We start from the raw sequence: 19,296 nt of genomic DNA, 5'->3' as shown, positions 1-19,296 counted from the left end.
GCTTTAAAAGCCAGCTATTTAGCCTAGTGTGCTAAACCAGCCCCTATCATTGTGCCGACGACCAGGGTTCAATCCCAGCCCTGTGTCACTGTCCGTATGGAGTTTGCACATTCTCCCCGTGTCTGCGTGGGTCTCACCCCCACAACCCAAAAATGTGCAGGATAGGTGGATTGGCCATTCTAAATTGTCCTTTAATTGGGAAAGAAAAGAATTGGGTACTCTAAATTTAGAAAGAAAAAAAAGTTAAAGGTGAGGGGCAGGAGGTTTAGGGGGGAATGTGAGGAAAAGCATTTTTACCCCAGAGGGTGATGACCGTCTGGAATGCACTGCCTGGGAGTGTGGTAGCGGTGGGTTGCCTCGTATCCTTTAAAAAGTCCTAAGATGAGCACTTGGCGCATCATAACATTCAAGACTATGGGCCAAGTGCTGGCAAATCGGATTAGGTAGGTAGGCCAGGTGTTTGTCATGTGTCGGTGCAGGCTCGATGGACCGAAGGGCCTCTTCGCTCTATTTTCTGTGATTCTCAGATGGCACCTGTTGTGCTACTAAGCTCCATTCTTCCACCATCTGGTCTACTGCAGCACATGGTCTCCAATGTTGAATCCTTCTAACCCATATTCAGCGTATTCCACCTCCACAATTCCAGTGCCAAAAAAAGAAATATATACATAATGGACAGGGACGAAAGCCTGATTCCAACCCAACATGCTTGGGATCGATTCTTGATAAGACTGCCTTCCCGGGAACATCTGAAAAAGTCAGCAGCAATGGTCAAAACCAGAAACAACCGACTAACCAGACTTTCTGCACTTTGCTGGGGTGAGGTTGTTACAGCAAGCTGGATCACAGCATTTGCCCTGTCATTCTCCTCAGCAGAGTACTCTGCACCTGCCTGGCAAGATCTACCAGCAAACATCCTTTGGATCAAAAAATGGGGAATGTGGGAAGCGTCTAGCTAGTTCCTTGTGATAAACTCCAATCTGTTGAACGGCAATTTTTGAACTACCATGGTGGGAGTAGTCCTTACTTAGCAAGCTCAGGACAGACCGGGCCCTTGTATGTCCAAATTACAATGCTGGATCCTCAGTACAAACCCTTGTGCAGATTAATCACCTTAAATTCAGCAAATGAAGAGTTTATCGCTTGGCTTGGGGAATTTACATTCGCTGAGTAACTAAACTAAATTACCTTTTATCTCTGGCTTGATTGCTGCAGCTGAAAGGGAGGAGTGTATCCTGCTCACAGAGTACTGTTAATGCCCTGCATCCACCAGCAAATGATTAAAAACCATGCAGCTGTAGTCCCAGTTGTGCTTTTCCCTCTGCTCAGTGTGGCTCAAATTTCAGAAATTAATGTAAAAGAAGCTGTGCATGAACAAGATTCATCTGCATAATTTGTTTTTTGAAGGTAAAAGTGTATGTACCATCCCTCATCCTAATCCCTTACTCTTGGCGCAAACCAGAACATGCCTGCTGTCACGAGACCCTGAGCATGGTCAATTCCAGCCCCACTTTACTGGAGTCAGAACACAGGTGAAATTAGATTTTATTTAAAGTATCCAAAGTCCTTGGTTAAGCTGAATAAATTACAGTCACCAGGTTTGTAACTTTAACACATGTAACCGTTTATTATGTGCAGTATTAAAATTAAACTGACAGAAAATATAACTTGACTATCTCATACCCATTTCCCAACCTCCCTTCCTGACTATCTCCACTGTTTACACACAGACACACAATGCAGAAGGAAAAGAATGGTTGAGAGGGAAAGAAAATATTAATAAAATAAAAGGATAAAGGATCTTAGATACACTGGAATGGCATTCTCCTCATGTTTGCATGGGTCTCTCACCCACAACCGAAATATGTGTTGGATTGGCCATGCAAAATTGCCCCTTAATTGGAAATATTTAAAAAAAAGATGCAGTAGGATGGCTTCCACTTAATGTCTTTCAGGAGTTCAGGTTTTCACTTTGGTACTTGTTCCTTCTTGGCTTGAGATTGTTTTCTCTGGAAATGTTGACTACTTTCTCTGCAGATTCAGGATCATTTCAGGTTTATAGCTAAGTTGTACCAGGCACTCACTGGTTGTAGAACAATAAAGCTGTTCTTTCCTTCAGCAAGCAAAAGAGAGAGAGAGAGAAGGTGTTGCTTTTCCTTCCAAGGTCTTAATACTTCTGCTGAGTTCTCTCCGAAAGCATCATGCAGGAACCAATCACTGACTGTTATCAGGCAGAACTCTGTCCCTGACCAACTCACCGGTTGCCAGTCAGCCAATCAAGCCTAGTCCCTCCAAAGCTGGTTCCGAAGGTCCATTCGGTGCTGAGGAGTCTGGTTTCTCCTCTCCAAAATACAAAACCTGGAAACAGTGTCCTGGCAAGCAGGCTACTTCTACTTTCAATCTTCTGCCTACAGGCACATCCTGACTAATGGTCCACGGGATCAAAAATAATAAAATAAAATAAATGGGAACAAAGGAAATAACAGGAAGGATTTGGATTTAGATTTTGTTTATTGTCACATGTACTAAGGTACAGTGAAAAGTATTTTTCTGTGAGCAGCTCAACAGATCATTAAGGAAGGACACTTACACTGAAAATGTTCTTGTTTTGTGCTGTACCCAAGTAAATATATTTACTTACTATATATTGAACTTCAGAAGTTGGACTGCAAGACTTTCACAAAAGCCTTCCATGGCGAATTTAGAGGCAGCATAGACATCATTGAATATAACTCCTGTGCAAAAGGAATAATCATGTTTCCATATTTTTTTAGATTTTTTTGTTTCATGTATTTTCAGACATTCATTATTAAACATATTGCTCTTTATCTGTTGTTAAGATTTTTCAAAATAATTAGTTTCTGAGGAGAAAGGAATCGTGTTGAAAGACTGAAACAATTAATTTGACTAGATAGGACTACATAGGATGTATGTCACTCAGAACAGGCCATTTGATCGAATCGGTCTGTGTCAGTTTTTATGCTCCATTTGAGCCTCCTACCATTTCTCCTCATCTAAATCTATCAGTATAACCTCTATTCCCTCCTCCCTTATGCTTACCTAACTTACCTTGAAATGCATCAAAGCTATTCACTTCAGCTACTTCCAGTGATAGTGAGTTTCACATTATCAGTCTCTGGATAAAGATTTGTTTTCTAAATTCCCTATTCGTTTTCTAGGGACTATCTTGTATTGGTGGCCTCGAGTAACGCTCTTCCCACAAGTGGAAATATCTTCTTTGTATCCACTTAGAAAAAAACTTCCATAATTCTAAAGACCTTGATTGGATCACTCTTCAGCCATTTTTCAACAGAAAAGTAACCGAGCCTGTCAATTCTTTCCTGATACGTATGCCCGTACATTTACAGATCCATCCTGTAAATCTTCTCTGCATCCTCTCCATTGTGTTGATATACCTTTTAAAATATGGCGACCTGAACTGTATACAATATCAAAATGTGGTCCAACCAACTTTTGATTCAGGATTCGTATAACCCCGCTTTCTTTTCAATTCTGTCCATTTAGAAACAAAGACCAATGATTAGTTTGCTTCTTTTCTGATTTTGCCAACCTGTGGCACAACATTTAGTGATTAGCGTGTTTATATTCTGAGATCTCTTTGTTCTTCAACCCCATCTAGATTAGAATTTCCAAATAACCTCCCTATTCTTCCCACCAAAATGTGCTACCTCACATTTATCTATATTAAATTTCATTTGCCAAATGTTTGCTCATCCTTGAAGTTTATTAATGTTCTATTGTAATTTTATGCAGTCCTTCTCAATATTGGAAGCCCCCCCCGACCCCACAATCCTTCTCAATATTGGATATCCCCCTTCCACATATGGTGGCACCTTTAAATTTAGAAATTGTGTTTTTGAATTGTTAATGTAAATTGTGAACAGCAGTGGTCCCAGAACCTATCCTTGTCGAACATTACTTTTTACTTTCTGCAACTCTGATCCTTTTACTCCTGCTCTCTACTTTGTCTAGAAGCCAGATAATGATCCAATCTACCATTTGTCTCCGGACTCCACATTCCCTGACCTTATCCATTACTCTATCCTTTTTAAAAATAAATTTAGAGTACCCAATTTATTTTTTCCAATTAAGGGGCAATATAGCGTCGCCAATCCACCTACTCTGAACATCTTTGGGCTGTGGGAGCGAAACCCACGCAAACACGGGGAGAATGTGCAAACTCCACACGGACAGTGACCAGAGCGGGGATCAAACCTGGGACCTCGGCGTCGTGAGGCAGCAATGCTAACCACTGCGCCACCATGCTACCTTCCATTAGTCTATCCTGACGCACCTTATCAAAAAAATTTTGAAAATCCAGGTAAATCTACTGCATTATCATTGTTACTCTTTTTTTATTTTCTTAATTCAAGGTTTGTCAAGCAAAACTTTCCCTTTTGAAATCCATGTTTACTTGATATATTTTCAATTCTTCTATTCTCTGCTTGAGTAGGGACTTATTTCTAACATCAATGTTAAGCTGATTGGCTATAATTCACTGGAGATGTTCCATTCCCCTTCTTAAATTTCGGAATTATATTAGCAATAATCAGTCCTCTGTCACTGCACCTTTTTTCCTAATTCATTTGAAATATGTGGATTCAATCCGTCTAGACCAGGGGCTTTATCTTTGAGTTTTGTTTATTCAGTATATGCCTGTTTTATTTTAAATACACCTTTCTAATTGCTCTTCTTGTTATTTAATTGTACTTTTCTGAAAAATACTGAAGCAAAATAATTATTTAATATTTCTGCCATCTGTCTCTCTCAATCCCTAGTAGTACAATTCCCAATCATAGTCTTCCTTTCTTTAATATCCCTATAAATTATTTCACTTTTAAAAAATATATCTGGATAATGTAATTTCATAGTTTCTTATATCTTCCTAATTTTTTTTGGACTTCTCTCATATCCATTTGTGAACTTTTGCTAACCCCAGTTGTGCCTAGAGGTCTTTTTTCATCTCTTGAGTCTCATTAGTTTTTAGTTTGTTCTTTGTTTTTCGTGGAATATATTTTTCCGCACTATGTTGCACCATTTTCAATGTGGAAACATCATTGTTTGACAATAGTTGCTCATTTTATTTCCCCAGCAATTAAACTAAACTTCTCCAAACTTTGAATATCACTTTCATTGTACATGTGTTCTTCTCTATCATAATTTTTTTATTCTTTCTCCATATACGGGCATTGTTGGCTAGAACAAATTTTCTTCCTCATTCCCAATTGTCCTAGAGAAGTTGGTTGTGTGCTGCCTTTTTGAACTGTTGCAGTCCATGCAGTATATCTAAAGTGTGAGTTGGAAGAGTATTCTAGGATTTTGACCCACTACTGTGGTGTTTGGTTTGTTGCAAGTGGTGGCGTTTCCATGCATCTTTCCCTTGTCCTAGATGGCAGAGTGTTTGAAAGATGCTGTTGAAGGCATTTAATATATTCACTGTTGCCTAGGTGTTCATTTACTTTTATACCTCTTACTTTTTCTAGTTTGTTTCCTTTACTATGTGCAATAGTAATCCTTTCCTTGATTGTTTTTACATATTTTGTTAGAAAGGAGCCTGACATATCGTGCAGGAATTCAATTTGGCATCAATATTATTCTGCTTTTCTAATTCATCTGTATATTTCTTCCTGCATCTCTACTTCACAATTAGGTGGTCTGTAGATCTATTAGTGTGATTGATTTTCTATTATCTTTTATCTCTTTCTGTTTTTGCCTTGCTGATAGTGTTTCTTTTTTTTACTGCCATTCTGTTAATCTTAACAAGTAGACGTTCTTTACCCCCCTTTAATCTATCTCTATCTTTTCTAAATATGTGACTCCCTGAAGTATTGAATTCCCAGCCGAGGAGGTTTCACTTTCTTTTCCTAATAGTCAGGAGTTTTCATATATCCTCAGTAGTTTTAATTGTTTTTGTTCAGCCATGTTTTATTTAAATTTTATCAGTATGAAATATACAGATAATTCAATTTCATGCCTTCTATGGATGTTAGTTTAAGTAGATGTCTGAATTTTTGTTTTAACTATGCCAGTAAATAGTACAGTTTGCCTCAACATGGATAATTCCTGAGACTAAAATGGGCGATAGTCATTTTTTCTTAAACTGCCTGCTGATAAAGTTCAGAGCTGTGCTGGAATTAGCTCTGCTGAAGATTTATCTTAAGATTTCAGTTCGAAGCTGAAGTATCAGGGTCAGTGTGGAAACTGCAAAAGGGATTGTCCACTTGACTTTTTGCAACCTGTTCTGACTTTGGACAAAATGGGGAAACCTTTAGCTCCTTACACATGAAACATATTAACTCAGTAACCATGGCGATTTTTAGTTGGAAGAATTTCAAGCATTTAAAAGAATTTCAAATACCAAAAATGAAATATTCTAAGGTGCCTTAAAGTTCCAGACCCCTCTCCTAAGTGCCTGTTTAGTGCTCAGTTTTTACATGAAAAAGCAAGAAATACCTCCATTTGCATTACATTGTCCTAAAGTTCCTGGTGTTCCCATGAGGGTGATGGAATATCTCTGCCCGCAGCAGAGTAAAGGCATGGAAATGGAGAATGGGCCGAATGGTACCTAGCCTAATTTTCCTTTTGGGAATGTTATTTAGTTGCCTATATCCACAGGTTCCCAAAGACGCTGCAACCATGGCAACTAAATTGCACAGGTTTGTGGGTTTGGAAAGGCACAGAAACCTAATAAGGTTGATTCTTGAGGTTGATTGGTTTTCTGGCTGCTATCCTTCGACAGCAAGAAAGACCTACAGACTGACCATATCTGTTGCAGATATGACCCCTGGTTCCAGATTTCTAACAAAAAACATGTTGTTTTGACATTCAGCATAGATCATGTGATGCAACAAAGCGTAAACTTTTGATTCAGAAACTAGAAGCTGTGCAGATGTTCCCTATTTCCTTCAGAACATTCAATATACTGAATAAGAGATTTATAAATTGAACAGAAGAGTTTATGGTACCTTGAAGCCCCATCACACTGCTCATCATAACAATGTGCCCGCTCTTCCTTCTCTTCATGTCTGGTAGAACAGCTTTCACCATCCTAACAGCTCCAAAAAAGTTTGTGTCAAATATACCCTTCATTTCCTCGATGCTGAGACTTTCTATTGGGCCAATCTTTCCAACACCTGCATTGTTCACTGGGCAAATGTATAAAACAAAAAAAGGATTATTTGTAATAATCATAAAGACAAATGGACATTCACTTTAAAGAACAATTCAGCTCTCGATTTAAAGGTTCATCCCAAAAGTGGAATTTCCAACATTGCAATACTCATTCGGCACTGCTGTCATGTGAGAGTACCTTTAAGAAATGGGTGTTTATAAATGGGTGTGTATATAAATATCTGTAGTGAGAGTACTTTTAAGAAATGGGTGTTTACTTCTGCAGTGATGTCAGAGAGTGGGTGGAGCTGGGCTGTCTGTCAGCTTTTTACTTTCGCTTTAGGCTGTTTGCTGTAGGGTGTGTTTTAGTTTCATTTTCAGTGTTGGAGCTGAAGCCAGACCAAGCAGGTGTACTGGTATTCTCTCTGCCATCAAAAGACTATCTCTTGATCATTTGGTGAATTCAGAATTATAAATATTTTCAGTAATGACTTTAACCTGATGCGCTTCTGATAAAGTCGTATGGATGTTAAAAAGGAAAGCTTAAAGGTTTACTTAGTGTTGCAGTCTTTGGGGTTTGCATTTGAATTAATGGTTGCGAAGATGTTCACTGTCTGTTTTAAAATGGTGAACTTGAGTTCATAGAATAAACATTTTAAAAATACTTTTACATTTCTGCTGTACCACCCCTGTAGAGTGGGCCGTGTGCTCCACATACCACAATCTATTAAAAGTTGTGGGTCAGGTTAATTCCATTATACACTTTGGGGTTCTCTAAACCCTGGCCCATAACACTGCCAGTGTTGGTAAAAAATTGTTGTTCTGAAGCTCAGAGTGAGCCCTGGATCATATCAAGACCAGTTCCGTGATTGAAATGCAAGATGGAAAATAAGTGGACATCCTTAGGACATTGGATGGTTGAGGCTACGGCATTGATGAAAGTTGTTTGGCTGAAGGCAGCAGGGACACTTGCGCAGATGGAGGGCAGCAGCAGGAGCTCAGCCAGAGGCAATAGTGGCAGTAGACTGCATTGCCGCCCTACTGGGGCTTGATTGCACTTGTAGAACAGCAGTTGAGAATAATTTCCTGTTGGGAGAACTGACCTGTTCTACAAAGAGGAGTTTTGGCTTTAGGAATCATAGAATCATAGAATTTACAATGCAGAAGGAGGCCATTCGGCCAATCGAGATGCACAGCTCCTTGAAAAGAGCACCCCACTTAAGCCCACGCCTCCCCTGTAACCTAGTAACTCCACCTAATCCTTTTGGACACTAAGGGACAACCACCTAACCTGTACATCTTTGGACTGTGGGAGGAAACTGGAGCAAACGGGGGAAACCCACGCAGACACGGGGAGAACGTGCAAACTCCGCACAGACAGTGATCCAATCCAGGAATCAAACCTGGACCCTGGAGTTGTGAAGCAACAGTGCTAACCACTGTGCTACCCTGCCACCCTTTACCCTGGGAAGAGCAGGATGCAAACCTGACCCACTTGACCCCAGCCAGTAGGCAAACTGGTCTATGTGACCAGGTGCTGCTGGGGGGAGAAGAGGTTGTGATGCATTTAGAAAGTGATGACTGCAAAGGCTGGATCTGGGAGCGGAGATAAAGAAAAATAAGCTGACTGTAGCTACTGCAATATTTTTAAAGGAACTGATTGACCAGAACCTGCCATACAATGCACAGGGGTGATACGAGGGCTTTTGGATAAAGGTAAATCTGGGGGCATCACGACACCAAGACTATCATGAACTGGGCTGCGGCAGTTCTGCAGAAGGTGTGCCTTTTTGGTGAAGACCATTCCAGTGGACAAGGTTGGGAGTTGCTTTTGGATGCAAATTGGTGGCTAAATTCCTGGAGAACAAGAGCTGGAATTCAAGCTGAGAAGGTCCAGAGCATTGAAGAACTTTGTGGTTGAAATGTGTGCCATTTTATGTTCAGTGGACCATCCAATCAATCCATGTGATCTATCTCAGTGTATTTGTTACTTAATGTGAGAATTATAGTTTATATTGAATGTAATTTGTCTGTTAATTCATGTTTAATTTCTGTTTACCTTGGTTTGGTTTGGAGACCACTCCCTGGTGGTCTAGTGGTTAGGATTCGGCGCTTTCACCGCCGCGGCCCGGGTTCGATTCCCGGTCAGGGAATGGTGAATTATTTGGATAGTCAGAGGCTTTTCCCCAGGGTAGAGGGGTCAATTACTAGGGGGCATAGGTTTAAGGTGAGAGGGGCAAGGTTTAGAGTAGATGTACGAGGCAAGTTTTTTACGCAGAGGGTAGTGGGTGCCTGGAACTCGCTACCGGAGGAGGTAGTGGAAGCAGGGACGATAGGGACATTTAAGGGGCATCTTGACAAATATATGAATAGGATGGGAATAGAAGGATACGGACCCAGGAAGTGTAGAAGATTGTAGTTTAGTCGGGCAGCATGGTCGGCACGGGCTTGGAGAGCCGAAGGGCCTGTTCCTGTGCTGTACATTTCTTTGTTCTTTGTTGTTCTTTGATGGCGCCATGGTGGGCCAGCACGTGCATGCGCGGACCCGCTTGCGGCCGCTGCGCACATTCGCGGCCGCGCGGTCTGGCGAGCAGATCCCCGCCGGCAGCCAGAGCTTAGGGATGCACCCGGGGCTCTGCTAGCCCCTTGGCAAACGGAGAATCATCCCGGACCTTTGAGGAAAAGGTCCGGATTGACTCTCGCCCGTTTTCCGGCAGGCGTGGGGACTTAGTCCCCAGGAGGGAGAATCCCGCCCCTTATTTTAGCTGAGCATCCAAATGAACCCTATGAGGTCCTGAAAACATGAACTAAAGAGGTCTTTACCCGGAGAAAAAATGCTTGCTTGTCCAATAGGAGTCAGAATTAAACCTTTGTCTCTTGCAGAAGCAAGAAAGAACAGTCAGTTTATGAATCATAAATTGAGAAATTAAAATACTCCTGCATCTGAACAAGATAGGTTGGTTCATGATGTAAATCTGGATGAAACTTGGACTTTAAAAATAATGTAGTAGTGGAAGAAAACGAGAAGCAGGAGAACCTGAACAGAATGTTTCAGTGTTTAATTTACAGCAGGTGTTCCCAAACTGAGTTCTACGGAATCTCAGAGTTTCGTAAGAGGCCTCCAGGGGTTCCACAGAAGCTCTGGCAGCCATGTGACAAAAAGGCAGTTTTTAAAAGACACCCCAAAAATAGCACCGAATCTAAAGGTGAGTTGAAGAAGCAAAGATTTGAGAAAGAACAACAGTCACAAATAAAAGAAAACCAAAATATTAAATTGAACAATCAGAGCCTGTCCTCTCTAGGCATTTGCTTCTGGTATCAGGCTGGACTCTGATTGGCCAATCTGATTTTTTTGTTCATGTTCTGTCACTGGGCATAAGGGTACAGCGGTGGGGTGAGGTGAAGAATGGTGGTGGCGAGGAGCGATAGAGATGGAGTGGTGGCATAGGAAGGGCAGCAGTGGAGGAGCGACAGTGGCGGAGGTAAGTATTCTTTTACTAATTAAGAGAAGTTGTTACCTTGGCAGTGACAACCACATCCTGAGAACGCGATCAACAAAACTATACAACCTGGATAATGCAGGAAGTGACCTTATGGATGAAGCAACTAAAGAAAATAACATTTGGACATTTTTACAATTTAAGTGATGTCATGCTTCATTTCCTTACCCAGTATGTCAACTCTTCTATCTTGAATACTATTGAGGCATTCTGTCACTGATTCATCACTGCAGACATCAAGCTGGCTGATGTGTAATGTCTTGTGCAGTGCATCTCCAGCAGTTGCTTCTAGCTGTCCTTTCCTGTTTAAATTTCTCATGGTAGCAATAACTGTGTTGAAAGGAAACATTGAAAAAAAGTGTGTCACCTTTATTGCGTCTACCCATTCACTTGCACGTCCTGACCAAACTTTCACTTCACTACCTCTATCATTGAATCATAATGGAAGATTTGCATTGCTACAGCGCCTTTCATGGCCATAGGTCATTCTAAAACAATGACTAACCACTTAAAAAAAAAAAGTACTCAATTGGCTATAAATTAGGAAATACAACAACCAATTTGCACAGAGCAAGCTTCTATGAACAGCAATGTAACAATGATAAGATAATCTGCTTTTGTGATGTATGTTGAGGGATAAATAATGCTGGGCACTGGGGAGAGCTTCTTTGCTCTTTTTTTGAATTGAGTCATGAGATCTTTTACATGGGATCTTTTACTGAAAGATCAGACCCTTGGTTTGAATGAGCTATTCAGTTAGCCTGGTACAAACATTTCTAATTCAGATCCAAATATGATTTGAACTGTTATTTTTTTTTTTTTAAATAATATTTTATTGAAAATTTTTGGTCAACCAACACAGTACATTGTGCATCCTTTACACAACATTGTAACAATACAGATAATAATGACCTTTTTTAAATTTAAACAAAAACAACAACAAATAAATAAATATTAAATAACAAAAAATAAAAACTAGCCCTAATTGGCAACTGCCTTGTCTCAGGCCACCCCCCCCCCCCCCCATCCCTCCCCCCCCCCCCCCCCCCCCCAAGTCCTGGGCCGCTGCTGCTGCCTTCTTTGTTCTCCCCTATCTATCTTTCCGCAAGATATTCGACGAACGGTTGCCACCGCCTAGTAAACCCTTGAGCCGACCCCCTTAGGACGAACTTAATCCGCTCTAACTTTATGAACCCCGCCATATCATTTATCCAGGTCTCCACCCCCGGGGGCTTGGCTTCTTTCCAGATTTGAACTGTTATATCCAACACTTTTGCCAGTCTCAGGCTGATGTTAAAATAGGAATTCCAACGTTAACTAACAATGCAGACCAGCAATTAAAATGCTTTTTAGAAATAGATCTTGTCTGCAACTTTTTTTCATGAGTAACTGAAATTACTAGTAGTTTTAAACAAGATTACATGGAATTCACAGCCAATTACCCTTGAACACAACTATACAATTTCCCATTAAACAGCAAGAAAATAAACCGACAGCTCTTAATCCATCTTAAAATTAGCAGGGCATAGAGTAATACTTGCTCTATAAAGCAGATGTGACTCCGGTTGGAACACTTTCAGATTGTGGCTGAATACCTTTAAATAGCTGCTTCAACTCGGTTGTTTTAGCCTCTTCCTTATCTTCAGATAAGAATGCTCTGCTTTGGGGACCTCCGGTGACGGCGGGCGGAGGCAGCCGCACACTGGAGGGGCTCAGGCTCGGGAATAGGAATTTTGGGGTTTTAACGCCCGGTCCCAACGGCAACGGAGGCTGAAAAAGCTGTAAGAAGGCACAGGGAGGAGAAATGTCCAAGCTTGGGCAAAACACGGCCGTGAACAAGGGGGTTAATGAAAGTCCGCCGGTGAGTGGAAAAGTCAGCGTAGGAACTGTAAGGAAAGCGGAGGCTGGAGCACCATGGGAGGCCGAATCGCTCACAGCAGAAGAAGAAATGACCAAGGTGATGGCTGTGGAACTTGAAAAACAGTTCACAAAGCACATGGAAGCGATGATGAAGGAGATGGGGGCGGTATTGAAAGTGCTGGTGGAGGAGGCGATTGCCCCGGTGAGGGTGCCGATATCAAGCGCAGCGGCGGAGGTGCAGGAGCAAGGTGAGACACTGAAGGAAGTGGAAGAGGTATTATCGCAGCACAGTGATGGGGAAAGAGTTGCAGAAGGTGACAGAGACCAACAAGGGCCTGCGAGCCAAAATGGAAGTTCCAGGCGGCAGAATCTGAGGATCGTGGGTCTGCCCGAAGGGGTGGAAGGCCCGAGGCCGACAGAGTATTTTGCCACGATGTTGGCAGAGCTTTTGGGAGAGGAGGATGGTCCCTCTCGATACGAACAGGATCGGGCTCATCGATCGTGGAGGCCTATACCAAAGGCGAGTGAGCCGCCAAGAGTAGTAACTATGTGTTTCCGTAGGTACAACATTCTAGAGAAGGTCCTGTGCTGGGCAAAGCAGAAACCGGTGGTGCGGTGGGCTGGAGCTGGTATACGCATTTACCAGGACTTCACAGTGGAGCAGGCGAGGAGGCGGGCTGTCTTCAGCCGGGTGAAGAAGGCACTCTACATCAGCAAGATGCAGTGCGGCATAGTATATCCAGCTAAGTTGAGGGTGACCTACAAATCAAAGGACTTTTATTTTGGGACGGCGGAAGCGGCGGAGGAGTTTGCGAAGGCAGAACTGTGGCAGAATTGAGAAATGGGACTGAGAGCGGGTCGTGGCCGATGTAGCCTCGTGTAAGTTTATTTTTTCACTGCGTGTTGGTGTATGTACTAAATGACTCAACACTGTATATTTGGACAAGGGAAGAGTTGGGACTTTCATTTGCAATGATGGTTCTTTGGTGCTTGGGTGTGTATGTGGCGGTTGTGTGCTAAAGGGGATTTCTTGGTTTTCCTGGGACCTGGCAAGGGGGAAGGAGACCCGGGCGGGGGCCTCCACGCTGGCTGGATTAAGCCGGGCAGTGAATAGGAGTGAGGTGAGGGAGGGGCTGCGGCCATCGGAGCCTGGTGGAACAGGTTTCGGTGAGTCTAGCCAGGGTGAAAAGTTGGGGAAAGGAACTGAGGTTGGGGGGAGGAGTTTACAAGAGGAAATGGAGGGGAGGAGACTGAGGGGGTGGGGGTGTCTACAATTCATGGGTGCCATTCACGGTAATCCTTCGGGGATTGGATGGCATTGAATATTAGGGGGGTGGGTGGACTATATGTGTCAACAGTGACCAGGGGCGATTCCTGATTCCTTTTTCTTTTTTTCCTCCTTGGGAGGTTTAGTTTTATTTGATGCTTATATTGTCAGGTGGGCCTTTATTTGGGGGCTGGTGGGAGGATGGGATCGTTGTTGTAGGTAGAGGGATTGACAATGTATTCGTTACGGTTTACTGTTTGTTGGTGGGAGGTAAATTCTGAAGAAAATGTGAAAATGGAGAATAAAAATATTTTTCACAACAAAAGAATGCTCTGCTTTAAAATATTATCTTTTTTAAAGAAACTATGCTACTTGGAAAGAATTGTGGACTGGGAGTCAGGCAGATCAGAACTCAGTTCCTCTCTACCTCAGTGCTTCTCCAAACTCTGCCTTTTTGAGCTCAACCTAGCAATGACCTCAGCTCCACAAGCTAAAAAAGAAATGATTTCTGCTGCCTCCAAATGCACATTTACTCTCCAGGGACCTGCCCAGTCAAACCACAGTCCATTAGCTGAGACTGAAAAACACATTCCTTGTAGGTTTCACCTTGTATTTACTAGAAGCAAATCAAAGTTATTTGTAAAACCCTGACCATTGCTGCCAAACACACTATATCCCCAGGTTTTTAACTCTTAAATTGTCCCAATATTTGGAAGCCGACATTCCTAAAATCCTCCAACCTGCTCTTACCGCCAGCCATTGGAGTGTTTGGAAGGATTTGCAGGTTGACATACTCAACCAGTTTGGCTGCGTTATGAACGTACCTTCCTGAGCCATCAAGTCCTGGGGTGGGACTCTAACCTGGAGCTCCTGACTCAGACAGAGCACCACTTACTTCGCCACAAGACAATAAATGCAAAATGTTGGATTTGATCAATGATAATCCTATTGAAACAATAGGGAACTGTTAGTCTACCAACATATGCAACCAACAGACACTCAAAAAAACCCTCTGTGGAGGATGAAAGAATCCCAAATCCTGTTGGCTCATACTATTGTGAAATGTGCCTAATGTTTCTAAAATGAAACATCAAAACGTGATTACTCATTCTAGAGCAATGACCACCGCAGACAGAGTAATTGAATTTTGTTGGAATATACAACGAACAGGACTTTAAGTACTGGGGTTGCCAAGAAGAAGGAGAGGAATCTGCTGAAGTTGTTGATGGAGCAGGAGGAATCTCTCTTTCCCCACCCCCTAAGTTAAATAAAGCCCTATTAAAGAATCCAGCACAAGAGATAGTGAATGTCCATTGGAAAGAACTTCCGGAGAAACTCATCGATTTCTGGAAGATGGATTACGGATTAAAAAAAAATTGTCTCCAGCAAATATAGTTAAATGGTCTTTAATTCAACTCTGGGATTTTATAGGAATCAACTAACTTAAAGCAGCCACAATATTCAGCAATCTACCCCTCAAGGACAAGCAAAGGACTTAATTACATATTCTATCAACATTTTATTTGGACTAGCTTTCCTTCCTTCTGGTACCTGTGTGTTATGTTGTGTTATTTTTTACTTCAACGTTCGTAGCTCATAAATTTGCTCTTTCTTTCACTCAAGAGACATTCATGATTGACTCATTATTCTCTGCATGGACAGTAAAAAATACTTCTGGGTTTGGAAGAGACATCCATGGGGAGAATAAATTTTAAAAATCCTTGTGCCCAACCAGGAGGCTGATTAGAGGGAAACCAGTTCACGGCTCCTCATGGTTGTAACATTTCATATAGTAGTGACCCCACCATGACCATGCAAAGAATTGGGAGAGGACCTTGGTCAGCCATCCTGCAGAAAACAACATCAAACCACAGCAGCAAGGTATAATGGGCCAATCCAATGGAAGTCCATGGTTGCCAATGCCCTCGGGCATTGTAGCTGAAGGATGAGGAGGAGTCTTATTGGGCAACAATTGAGTCAAGCAATTCAGACAGTACATAACTAGCATTAAGCAACTTAATCTAGTTTAAAAATTGTTAAAATTATATTCAGATATTCGATTACCTGTGATGTTTTCGGGTGTCCCATGTCAACCAAACCAAATATAAATGGCAGACTCTCTTCCCTAAAGGGACATCAATGAACCAGATGGGTTTTTCCAACAGTCTGGTAGTTTTATGATCACGATTACTGACCCTAGTTTTATATTTAACTAACTGAAGTTAAGTCCTCAGATGCTGTGGTAGGATTTAAATTTGTGACTCTATCATTAATCCGGGTTTCTGGATTATTAATCTGGTAACATAAACTCTCTGATTTTATACCCCTTGGATTGTACCTTTGATATATAACAATTTATTCTTCAGGAATATCAATGTGGAAAAAATATGTATTAGGAAAAGAAAGCGATGCAATTCCTTTACCCTCGCTAATTAAAAATCTCAATATAATGCACTTAAAAATTAAGATGGTAACATGTTTGTAAATGTATTCATCCCTGGGCTGTGAGCAAGCTGGCAAGGTTAGCATTTGTTGCTCATGCCTAATTTCCCTGGAAGAGTGGCACGAGTCACCCATATGCATGTAATACTAAATATTTTCCTTTGACTTAGCATCGAGTTAACAAAACACCTACCGTAAAATTGCTTTTTGGCATCGTTTGCAAGGTGTGTAGCGAGCTTTAAACCAATTCCAGAGGAGCATCCAGTAATCAATACAACTTTTTGTCCATTGTTTGCCATTTGTTCTTCTGCTGGAGAGCTGGAGAGAATACTGAAAAGGATTAGTACTTGGATAAAGCAGATCAGTCGCATGATTAGGTCAGTGAGCTGTTAATAAACCTATAGACCTTGTATAACCTTGCGCACCAATAGTCTTAGCTTCAGGATCACTGGATTTGCGTGGTTCTGGTTTGGTTTTGACCTAATTTAACTAATTGGGAACAGAGTGAACTCCGGGAAACACAACTCTATAAAATGGCACCCCACTAAGATAAGGGGCCTCAGCGGGTAACGCGCGACCGCTTTGTGCACCGAGGAGCTCCACTTGCCGGTACTGATCCGTGCAGCGAGTGATTGGGCCACCATTTGTAAACAGTGTCCCAATCTCTGGAGCCCCAAAGCGATCCCTGACCCCCATCCCCAATCCACTATGGGATCATGCAGGGCACCCCCGGCCCGATCACTACGACTAATAAAATGCCAGCGTGGCTCCCTGGCAGTGTTCCTGGCAACTGACAGTGCCATCTGGGCACCTTGGCAATGTCAGGTTGGCACCCTTCCAGGCTGGCAGTGCCAAGGTGACACCAACAGTGCCAGGGGACCACCCAGCCCAAGGGGCATGCACCTGGGTACCTCTGATCCCATGGGAGACACCCATGAGTGCCGTTCTGTCTGGTCCCTGCTTGTGGAGACAAGTTCTGAACAGCGCTCGCCAGAGGTCTCTGAGGCAATGCCTCGGGTACCTTGAGAAACTAGCTGTCTTGCTCTAATATGTAGATTTGCCTAAAAGGGATGCCACCACAATGGGTGGGATTTACATTGCAACATCTAGTCGGATCGTATTAGATCTTGCGAAGCCTTGTGAGCCAGGTAGATCCCAGGAGAAGGGGTTTCTCGCCTTCTATCAGCTATGCCTTTTCAGGCGCAGCATGGCCGTTTATTGCGCCCATGGTGTATAAAATGGTGAAATATTCATGGTGTTATTGTTATACCTTTTGCTAAAATTAGTAGTCATGATTTTTACCTTTTAAATTAACTTCTGTGTTTGTATGCAAATGAATAAATATAAATATAATATCTATTATGGATATAAATGAACATGCATTTCCTGTCAAGTTTTGTGATAGGGCAATTTCAAATGTCAATGTGAGATAGATATTTTTAGTGAAATTATAAAAGTAAGGATAAATATATTTATGATCTATATTAGCCAAAGGATGAATCTGAAATTGCAGCTGATATTCCTATAGTCCTTTCTGTCATGAGAAAAAAAAAATCTCATAATTGTACCTGAAAATGATGACCCTTTAAATTTAAGGGCATTATCACACAGTGTTTATGTTGGAAGACACTGATCATAGATTGCAGCGTCATGTTATTCAGTTCAGTAGCAGATAAGCATGCTCTGTTAGATATTTTTTGATCCAGTTTGTTTTTATCAGATAGGATAAAGATTATAGTTTCATTCAGTGTTGACCTATGTTGTAATAATGAATAAATGTTTACAAGATTGAGAACATTTCATGTATTTAGCTTGGAAGTTAATTCTCTGCCATCGAGTTTCTTGATAAATGTATTTTGTTACAAACCAGGACATCGCTGCTGCAGTTCCTCAGGACAGTGTCCGAGGCACAACCATCTTCAGCGCTTCATCAATGACCTCCTTCCATCATAAGGTCAGAAGTGCAGATGTTCACAGAGGACTGCACAATGTTCAGCACCATTCGCGACTCCTCAGATAATGAAGCAGTCCATGTCCAAATGCTGCAAGACCTGGACAATATCCAGGCTTGGACTGACAAGTGGCAAGTAACATGTCACACAAGCGGCAGCCAATGATCATTTCCAATAAGAGAGAATCAAACCATTGCCCCTTGAGATTCCATTACTGAATCCGCCACAACCAACATCCTGGGGCTTACCCTTGACCAGAAACTGAACTGGATTAGCAATATAAATACTGTGGCTACATTAGCAGGTCATTGGCTCGGAATCCTGTGGCGAGTAACTCACCTCCTGACTCCCCAAAGCCTGTCCACCATTTACTTTTATAAAAAAAAAATATTTATTAAAGTTTTTTAACACAATTTTTCTCCCTTACAAACAATAACCCCCCCCTCGTAACAAGAAAAAACGAGAAATCGCGCAGAGCAAGATATATACATGGCAAAATGATATATTTACACAGCTTTGTACACTGGCCCTCACCCGTACGTGCCAGTTTTCCCAACCCTTCATGTTATCTCTTCCTTATCCACCCTCCCAGGCAGTCCCCCCCCCCCCCCCCCCCCACTCTCCCAGGACGTCCCCCCCCCCCCCCCCCCCCCCCGCAAGGTTGCTGTTGCTGCTGACCGACCTTCCTCTAACGCTCAGCGAGATAGTCTAGGAACGGTTGCCACCGTCTGTAGAACCCCTGCGCAGACCCTCTCAAGGCAAACTTAATCCTCTCCAACTTTATGAACCCAGCCATATCATTTATCCAGGCTGGGGGGTTTCGCCTCCTTCCACATTAGCAAGATCCTTCGCCGGGCTACTCGGGACGCAAAGGCCAGAATGCCGACCTCTTTCGCCTCCTGCACCCCCGGTTCGTCCACTACTCACGGTAGCATTGTGGATAGCACAATTGCTTCACAGCTCCAGGGTCCCAGGTTCGATTCTGGCTTGGGTCACTGTCTGTGCGGAGTCTGCACATCCTCCCCGTGTGTGCGTGGGTTTCCTCCGGGTGCTCCGGTTTCCTCCCACAGTCCAAAGATGTGCACGTTAGGTGGATTGGCCATGATAAATTGCCCTTAGTGTCCAAAATTGCCCTTGGTGTTGG

The 19,296-nt window shown here is 42.4% G+C and overlaps 1 protein-coding gene and 1 non-coding gene across 2 annotated transcripts in view; one reads left to right on the top strand and one right to left on the bottom strand.

Annotated features, from left to right (window-relative positions):
* rdh8a (retinol dehydrogenase 8a) overlaps nucleotides 1-16,558 on the bottom strand; it is a 49,328-nt gene extending 32,770 nt beyond the window's left edge. Inside the window, exons 1-4 of the mRNA XM_072490963.1 lie at nucleotides 16,394-16,558; nucleotides 10,800-10,961; nucleotides 6,987-7,166; nucleotides 2,642-2,735 (exon numbers count right to left, since the gene is read on the bottom strand). Of these exons, the coding sequence (XP_072347064.1) occupies nucleotides 2,642-2,735; nucleotides 6,987-7,166; nucleotides 10,800-10,961; nucleotides 16,394-16,499 (542 nt within the window). The 5' untranslated portion in view covers nucleotides 16,500-16,558. The remainder of the gene's footprint in view (nucleotides 1-2,641; nucleotides 2,736-6,986; nucleotides 7,167-10,799; nucleotides 10,962-16,393) is intronic.
* Nucleotides 9,213-9,284, top strand: trnae-uuc (transfer RNA glutamic acid (anticodon UUC)). Its single transcript has one exon. It is a non-coding gene; the product is annotated as a tRNA-Glu (tRNA).
* Nucleotides 16,559-19,296: the final 2,738 nt, after the last annotated feature.

Source organism: Scyliorhinus torazame, chromosome 27 (genome assembly GCF_047496885.1).
Source record: "Scyliorhinus torazame isolate Kashiwa2021f chromosome 27, sScyTor2.1, whole genome shotgun sequence".
In the NCBI taxonomy this organism is placed as follows: Eukaryota; Metazoa; Chordata; class Chondrichthyes; order Carcharhiniformes; family Scyliorhinidae; genus Scyliorhinus; species Scyliorhinus torazame.
This window is presented reverse-complemented; position numbering and strand designations above follow the sequence as displayed.